Source organism: Sinocyclocheilus anshuiensis, unplaced genomic scaffold, assembly GCF_001515605.1.
Source record: "Sinocyclocheilus anshuiensis isolate Anshui unplaced genomic scaffold, SAMN03320099.WGS_v1.1 scaffold110, whole genome shotgun sequence".
Classification (NCBI taxonomy): domain Eukaryota; kingdom Metazoa; phylum Chordata; class Actinopteri; order Cypriniformes; family Cyprinidae; genus Sinocyclocheilus; species Sinocyclocheilus anshuiensis.
In genome coordinates this window covers 713434-722506 of record NW_015544155.1, presented here as the reverse complement: position 1 = coordinate 722506, position 9073 = coordinate 713434, and the positions used below count along the sequence as shown (strand labels likewise).

General features: G+C 34.8%; 1 protein-coding gene across 1 annotated transcript in view; it reads left to right on the top strand.

The window, feature by feature from the left end:
* Nucleotides 1-9073, top strand: part of LOC107695381 (contactin-associated protein-like 2) — a 409258-nt gene that overhangs the window by 250174 nt on the left and 150011 nt on the right. Inside the window, exons 11-14 of the mRNA XM_016495265.1 lie at nt 3439-3518; nt 3573-3581; nt 4776-4895; nt 6011-6211. Of these exons, the coding sequence (XP_016350751.1) occupies nt 3439-3518; nt 3573-3581; nt 4776-4895; nt 6011-6211 (410 nt within the window). The remainder of the gene's footprint in view (nt 1-3438; nt 3519-3572; nt 3582-4775; nt 4896-6010; nt 6212-9073) is intronic.

Sequence of the window (9073 nt, the reverse complement as noted above, 5' to 3'; positions counted from 1 at the left end):
AATAAATTACACTAAATCCAATAAAAAAGAAATAGGGTGTATTATAATGTTTATATGAACTTTCCAAATTAACCAGTTCACTAGAATGCATCGGACTTTCCACACTGGCATTGTCAGGGGCTGCCAGGCGAAGGAGTTCGAAGGAGAACGCAGGAGGCAGATATACAACAAACAGAGTCTTTTAATAAAGCCACTGGGGAGAAATGTAGAAAACAACCACTTTCAACGATGGAGACAGGACAAAGAAACTTAGGAAAGGCAGGACTATTTATACTGACCAAACGATCGACTAATAAGATAATAAATGAACACAGGTGGAAACTACAGTTCACTTTCTTGTTTTTTGGGTCCTGTCTTCTGTCAGGGGTTGCCAGGCGAAGGAGCTTGAAAGAGTACGAAGGAGGCAGATATCAAATAAACAGAGTCTTTTAATAAATCCACTTGGGAAAAACCAGGAGAAAACAACCTCTTTACATGATGGAGACAGGACAAACAAACTGAGGATAGGCAGGGCTATAAATATTAAACCAAACGTTGGACATATAAGATAATTAATGAACACAGGTGGAAACTAATTAACTAATCAAGCAACAAAGGAAAACTAGGACAAGGCAGGGAGAACAGAAACACAGAACATACACGTGACAGGCATATGAGAGAGAATATTTATGAAACGATTCATTCAATTTAATTCAAGTTTATTTGTATAATGCTTTTCATGATACAAATCGTTGCAAAGCAACTTTACAGAAAATTACGTTTCTACAATATATTTAGTAGTAGCTTATCAGTGGGTGACTGTCAGTTAATGTACATATGGCAGAAATGTACGGAAAAATCAATTAAAGACATAATCAAACAGACGATGAACACTATTAACAGCAATTATTATATGATGCAATCAAACCTATAGCAAAATGTGGTAGTTCTGTATGTTGTTTCAGGGTTGGCATCATCTGAGGTCCTCTGAGGGGTTAGCAACATCTCTTCTCAGGTGTTCTGGATCCAGACTGAATCAGATTTTCCAGTGTTACCTGTGAGAGAGGAATGTTTGAGATGAATCAGAATCAGACTTACCACTTGAGTATTAGAAATAATTTTTATGAAACGATTCAATCAAATGAGTAAATGTTTCCAATACTACATCTGAGAGCAGAATGTTTGATGAATCACTTTACTAGAATAAATCAGACTTTACACAGAATGTTTATGAAGCGATTTACTCAAATGAATCAAATTTTCCAGTGCTACATGTGAAAGAGAATTGTTTGAGATGTGTCCGCTTAATAGAATGAATAGACTTTTCACTTTTGCATATGAGAGAGAATGTTTATAAAATTCACTCAAAGGAATCAAATTTCCCAATGCTATATGTAAGAGACGAATATTTCAGATGAACCAGTTTTTAGAATACATCAAAATTTCCAACATCACATTTAAAAGAAATGTTTAGGGTAAACTGGTTCAGTAGAATAGTTGTCATACTGTCAATAAGACACATACATGCGCACATTTACTTTTGTCGCACATTTATCTTTCCTTGGAAAATTGTGATGGAAATCTCTGGGAAGCTAAGTGACCATGTAACAGGAAATGCTTGTTCAGGCTCACTGCTCTGCAATCTCCAGCATGGCCAGGAACAGTAGTGAAATGTTTGTAACTTTCTGGCTCGCAAGAGCTGAGCTGTTTCGAATCTATTGCTGAGAAGCTATTACCAAGGTCTTATCTCCCAGTGACATGTTGCTGTTGAATCTGACTTAATTTTTATTATTGGTCTGAGTCATCTGTGGCCTCAAATTTCCAGGGATGGTTCTGTTGCTGGAGTTTGATTAATGAACAGTGTAAACTCTATCTGTACCTTTCTCCTCCAGGCACAGATGACCAGTGAGGTAACCCAATTAATCGAGACATGTCATCCTATACGAAAACTACAGTTTGACAGCAGTGAAGCTCTCAAAAAGTACGACAGTAGCAGTAACAAAGAACTTTAAAGACTTAAGGTTCATTGTCAATGGCATTGTCACAGCTCCTCCTATGAGACATCGGCCTAATGAGCATTAGCTCCAAGGGGATTGTTCCCTAATTTCATTTCATAACGCATTTTGCCATGTTAATGGATTTGACATGCAGTTGGCAGGACTGTATGAGGAGCTGCGGAAGTGGACAGCTCACGTTCAGTGCAGTTTTTTCACAGAACAGGTGCCACATCACCAGGTTTCAGTTTTGATCCTTGGCCGATTGAAAGCACCTTTGAAGATGACTGTTTCTTAATTAAGTTCAGGAGAAAGTCAGTGAAGCCATTAATTGTTTTAACTTTGGATGTTTAATTACGATTTCAGTCAGGACTTCAGATAAAAGATGCTGGCAAATCTGCACGGCTTGAACATCTTTATGTTTGTGCGACTGCCTTGTGGAAATTACATACTTTTTACTCCTGATGAGATGCTAAGTGGTAGGCTCAGGTGTTTTTTTTTGTTTTTGTGTTTTGTTTTTGGGGGCGGGGGGGGTGCTGCCGACATCATCTCAGAGTACAAAAAAATATTTGTGGTGAAATTTGAAGTATATTATTTCACATTCAGTACTTTTCCTGAATATGCAAACTTGATATATTATGATTAATGCACTCACAAAGTACAGTAGTTGAATTACTGTATGATTGTGTCTTTTTTTATCTGTATCTGTTGATCTGTGTTTATGAAATAAAGCTGAAATAAAATAAGTGAAATGTTGCCTTGGCAACTAACTGAAATAAAATAAGTTGAAGTACTAAAATTATTAATACAAAAAAAATGTAAGCTAAATAGAAATATTTTAAAATAAGCACATAACAAAATTAATACAATTATAAAAATCTAAAAATAAAAGCTATATTTCAGAATATAAATAAATACTATAGTAGTATATAAATAATATTAAAATAACACTGCTTAACTGTGGATGTAACTTTTTTTTACTAGAGTGCTCATTTGATTGTTTTTCTTTTTCACATTTGTCCATTTTTAAAAAATTAATCTGTGCATAGAAAATCAAGGTAAACATTTAAGTGTTACATAAAAGTAGAACATAAAAGTTTTTCTACTGTTAAAAGTTAATTAGTGTACATTGTTCAGTCTTAAGGTTTTTTTACCATTGTGACATCCTTCATCTCTTCAACACATTCGCTGTGTTTTTAACTGAGCAGACACTCAGTAATGTGTTTCAATGAGTGCCATATCAAGTGTTATAAAAGCTGTTGCCACTCAGAAAAAAAAAGTGCAGAAAATTGGTCAAATTGTTCTTCTATTTAAAACAGCACATCAGATGGGAACATAGGGATCTTGAGATACATTTTAAAACTTTTAACTAAATACAGCAAAAAGTATAGCAGTGATCAGTTTTTTTCATTGATCACACACATATTTAAATGTGTAATTCGGATCTGATCTGCTCTTTTTTCAGATGTATGCCAAACCACTGTGAACATGGAGGCCGATGCAGTCAGACCTGGGACGGCTTCACATGCTCCTGTGATGGGACGGGCAAAAACAAAAGTGTTGCGTTTATAATTTTGTTCAGTGTATGTGTTTGTGGTTCATTGCTGGGTAATTATTCTAATTACATGTCATGCTTTCTTGGAAATTAAGGATTCTTTTGTGTCAACCTCGGCATGTGACATAAATGCACTGCTACAGAAATGGCAGAGAACAAAGAAAAGCATTCTGTTTTCTGTGAAATAAAGGGAAATGTGGAAAAGGGAGAAAGGGAAACACACGAGAGGAACACAATTCTGTTTAACTAACATTGAAAATACCTTTCTGAGAAATGTCACGGTTCTTCGTAACAGTATTTGCTTTCCTTATATTTACCCATGAATAACATGTTTATGACGTAAAAAGCTTCATGTTTCCACTGTTTTCGTAGCAGCTGAAACAAAAAATTCTGAGATTTTCTGTTTGTTACCAGGAAAAGGTAACGAGGTGAAATGGAAGCACGGGAGACTTGAATAGGCAATGATTTCAGTAGAGTTTGCCATTAGCATGTTGCTAAGCTTATGATTAGTTTTAATTACACTGAAATATTTTAAGTTTACTACCTTTCGGAATTACCTTCACATCTGGAGTGGCACCTACAACTCCTTCAAACACTCGTTAGGTCTTGAAACAGAGCTATTGATTGATATGAAAAGTCTGTTGTATTCTCTGTGAAGTCTGTTTGGGATCAGTTCTGAGAGAAATAGTTCAGAATCACTACTGAGTGAAACTTTTTAAGTCCCCAGGGGTTAGATGGAGAGGAGAAGAGACTGCAAGTTACACAGCGGCACCACACATAAGTCAATAGAAAGATGTTGAACTCCATTGAGTTACTTCCCTCAGACCTCTCCATATACAAAAGCAAGTTTGTACTGGTCAATAGTCAGGCTAGAAAAAACAGTGTGTATATATATATATATACTATTGACCAGTACAACCTTGTTTTAGTATTTGGACAGGCACAATAAATATATTGTACTCTATATATTACACTAGCAAAGATGCTTTTTCTGTCATTTAACATTTATTGACTAAATACTTTCTATTTAGCTCATGCTGTTCTTTCCAAGTGACTTACAGTATGATTGCTGGGATAGTTTTGTTTTGTTTTAATAATGAATAATTTGGTTTTATTTAAGACTGTGGAGGGCGAACCTCCAAAAATTATACATTATAATTATAAAGTATGATTATAAAGTTAATAAAGAGATTCTAATAAAAATATGAATGCTATTTATTAAAGCTTTTATTTCTTATTTCATGCAGCTGGTTATGAGCAGTCCTGTGAGGCCTACAAGCATTTGGGGAGATCATCTGATTCCTACTGGATTGACCCAGATGGAAGCGGACCATTAGGTCCTTTTAAAGTCATCTGCAACATGACAGGTAAAATGTGCATTTTTTATTTATTTGTGGCGTACCATAGCACTGAATCCAAAAAGCCCACCGATTGCACCTGATTAATAAATCAAGCCTTTTACTGAGTATTACATGCTTTCAAGAACCCCTGTATCCCAAGCTTCTGAGTCAGGTTTTTAAAATCCCTCCTATCGCCTTCAGAGACAATCTTTTATTTCAGCATCTCAACCCATTTGTTTTCAAGCCTACTAAGCATTATCTCATCAGCCTAGGTCCACGTCATCCCACTGATCCAAAAATAAATAACTAAAATAAATGGAAGCCTTACATGTAGGAACATCAAGACATAAAATGTTATCATTTCAGGGCAGGAACTGTAGTCATCTTAGAGCATAGGAAATCCCTGAGAGGGCATGGTAGAGAGCAAAAATAATTCTGAAAAGAAAGTGTCTGTCAATTTCAGAAATGTGTTTTCTTAATTTAAAATTATATATATATTTTTTTAAGGGTAAATCTTGTGATTCTTTGAAGTGAGAAGGATTATGGCTACAGGATCAGGTGGATTTGAATAATATAAACAAAAAATGTTTTTTAGAATGTCAGTTTTTATTAGGTCCCATTAAATAAAAATGAATACATGGAAGGAAATATTGCCATAAACAAAGCTGTTTACACACATGGATCCAGAATGTGTTAAATCAGTTTGTAATTGCTTATTTAGTGATTTGTTACTTTAATGAGAAAATCACTTCTTGTTTTCATGGGTCAATTTAAAAACAAAGAAAAACATTAACTTTTTCTTAAAAAATAATACATTTGGAAACTTCACTGTGGTATGTGTTTTGCCCTTTTAGCTTGATAAAATTCTAAGATGATTATTAATTATGAATCATTTATCATTTGTTTTTAATTATTAATTAAATATTATGTATACACTACTGTTCAAATGTTAGGCGTCATTACCTTTTTTAAAGAAATTAATACTTTTATTCAGCAAGGATGCATTAAAATTGATCAAAGTGGCATTTCTGAAGGTTCAGCTTATGGTACAGTATTAACATATATTTTGATGAATCTGTCAACTTTTCTTGCAGTGCCAGTCAGTTTACCTTTTTATGACCATTATTATATCTGGGTTTCAGAGGATAAGGTTTGGACGACTGTGGTGAATAACCTACCGGCGCAGACAGCGGTGACTGGCTCCAGCCGGGAGAGACGGCTGGTACTGCAGCTGAACTACAGTGCCTCTGTGGAGCAGGTCACAGCTATAACCAACAGTGCTGAACACTGCGAGCAGCACGTAGCCTACGCCTGCCGAATGTCACGCCTACTCAACACACCAGGTACAGAGAGATCGTCTGAGTGTGTGTGTGTGTGTGTGTGTGTGTGTGTGTGTGTGTGTGTGTGCGCACTTGTGTTGCAGAGTATAGATGCTTATAGGGACTTGTGGGGTGATAGAAGGTTATCTAAAACCTTGAATAAAAAATGTAATTTTACCCAACTGTACTGATACTTCTTACCGGAACAAATGAGGGTCAAGTGTCTTGATAACGGGGTAAACTGATGGGTAAAATAGGATTGTGACCTTAATAGCCCCTCCGTGGCTGATACGCTCCCACTCTCCACTGCTCTCTGTTTGAACCTGCTTATTTTTGGCGGTTTGCCCAGTTGCTCAACTGCAATACCACCCCAGAACGTGGTTTATGTTGGTTGTTGTTTATGGTTTCAGGAGAATTAGTGTTACATTTGCTCACTTTCTATGCGTATGTGTGGGCTAACAGCTGGACTTAACAACAAATTAGTGCTAAATGAAATCATAACAATGCAGAAGTGTTTCCACAGAAATAATATAGTTGAATTGTTAGAGAAACAAGTTAACTAAGTATGAATACATTTATGAACATTTTTCCTGGTTAACAGGGTGGGCAGCGTAAGATTCACTTGCTAATAGCTCCATGTGCGCTCTTCTAATTAGCGGTTTATGAGATTTAAATGGACAAGCTGTTTATGGATTCTGCAGAAGAATTAGTTAAAGGTTAAAATGTAACAAGTAAAGTAAATGTAATGAAAATAGAAGGTTTTTTCAAATCTGTTCTCAAGTAAAGATCTTTGAATTGGTTAATTATGTGGGGAAAAAAGCAGGGCTTTCAATTTATGTTAAGCATATTTATTTAGCATACTGTATATGGTAATAGAGTATATACTAGTCAAGTCAGGTCAAGTCACCTTTATTTGTATAGCACTTTATACAATACTGGTTGTATCAAAGCAGCTTTACAGTGTCAAACAGGAAAATAGTTTGTCAGTAATGCAAGAGGACAATAACAACGAGTTAATAGGAAACATATATGCTATTGTTAAAAAGTTTGGGGTCAGTAGAATTATTATTATTATTATAATTATTATTAAATCAATACTTTTCTTCAGCAACAACACATTCAGTTGACCAAAAGTGATATTAAAGACATTTAGAATGTCTCAAAAAAAAATTTAACATTGATGATAAGACGTTTCTTGAATGCCAAATCAGCATATTTGAATGATTTCTGAAGAATCATGTGACACTGAAGACTGGAGTAATGACTGTTGAAAATTCAGCTTTACCACCACTGGAATACATTACATTTAAAATAAATTAAAATATAAGCACTTATTTTAAATTGTAATGATATTTCACAATATTACTATTTTACTGTATTTGTGATCAAATAAATGCTGCTTGGGGTAGCATATGAGACTTTCAGAAATATTAAAAAATCTTACCGACCTCAAACCTTTGAACAGTATTGAATATAACAGAGGTTCTCAAAGTTTACATTCAAAGGTCCGAATCTGAATTCTCATCAACGTCAAAAGGTCCGAAATAATAGTTATAAAAAAAATTGTTTTTAAAGGAAAACTCCACTATTTTTTTAAAATAGGCTCATTTTCCAACTCCACTAGAGTTTTTTTTAATTTTTTTTATTATGCTTCCATTTACAACAAACAAACAAGGTACATAAACACATCACATAATCTAACAACACGTGAACCACCTTAGGTTGAGCATAACCAGTGACAAACAAGATCACAATAAACTAATAATAAAGAAGAAAATAAAAAAAAATAAATAAATAGAACAAATAAAACAAACAAAAAGGGGCTTTTTACATTAGTTTATACATGCCCCAAAAACAAAATCAATTTGAGAGCTTTCTTGTTTTTAACCAATTGTAAAGATTTGCCCAAAATTTTAACCTCATTCATCTACTGGTTAAAGTTTGGTTTAGATTTAAACCATCTACATTTATGAATGAAAAACTTTCCAAGACAAAGCAAGAAATTAATAACAAAATCCAACTCTTTGTTTTCCAGACAAATACCAAACCTAATTAACTTCATCGTAAGGGGTGGGAGTTCAACCTCTCTAGACTGTAGCCAGTTCTGTACATCTCTCCAAAAAAGTTGCACCAAATCACAACAAAAGAAAACATGCTCTAGATTTTCAATATTCGTTTCACATAAAACACAATTATTCACATCCAAATTAAATTTCAGTCTTAAAAATTCATTGGTAGGATAAATCTCATTTTAAACTTTTGAAGTTCACCTCCTTAACTTTAGGAGGAAGAGGAAAAGATATATAGCTTTACTCCCTTAGAGTTAAACAGTTGAGTTTTACCGTTTTCGAATCCAATCAGCCGATCTCCGGGTCTGATGGTAGCACTTTTAGCTGCAGCTTAGCATAGATCATTGAATCTGATTAGACCATTAGCATCTCGCTTAAAAATGACCAAAGAGTTTCGATATTTTTCCTATTTAAAACTTGACTCGTTACATCGTGTACTAAGACCGACGGAAAATGAACATTTGCGATTTTCTAAGCCGATATGGCTAGGAACTATACTCTCATTCCGGCGTAATAAGTTAGCCTATTTTCAGGTGCTGCGTAATATCATTGCGCCTGCTGCACCCATGGTATGGCAGCAAAGTTCCTTCATTATTACGCCGGAATGAGAGTATAGTTCCTAGCCATATCGGCCTAGAAAATCGCAACTTTTCATTTTCTGTCGGTCTTAGTACACGATGTAACTACAGAAGAGTCAAGTTTTAAATAGGAAAAATATAGAAACTCTTTGGTCATTTTCGAGCGAGATGCTAACGGTCTAATCAGATTCAATGATCTATGCTAAGCTACAGCTAAAAGTGCTACCGCCAGACCCGGA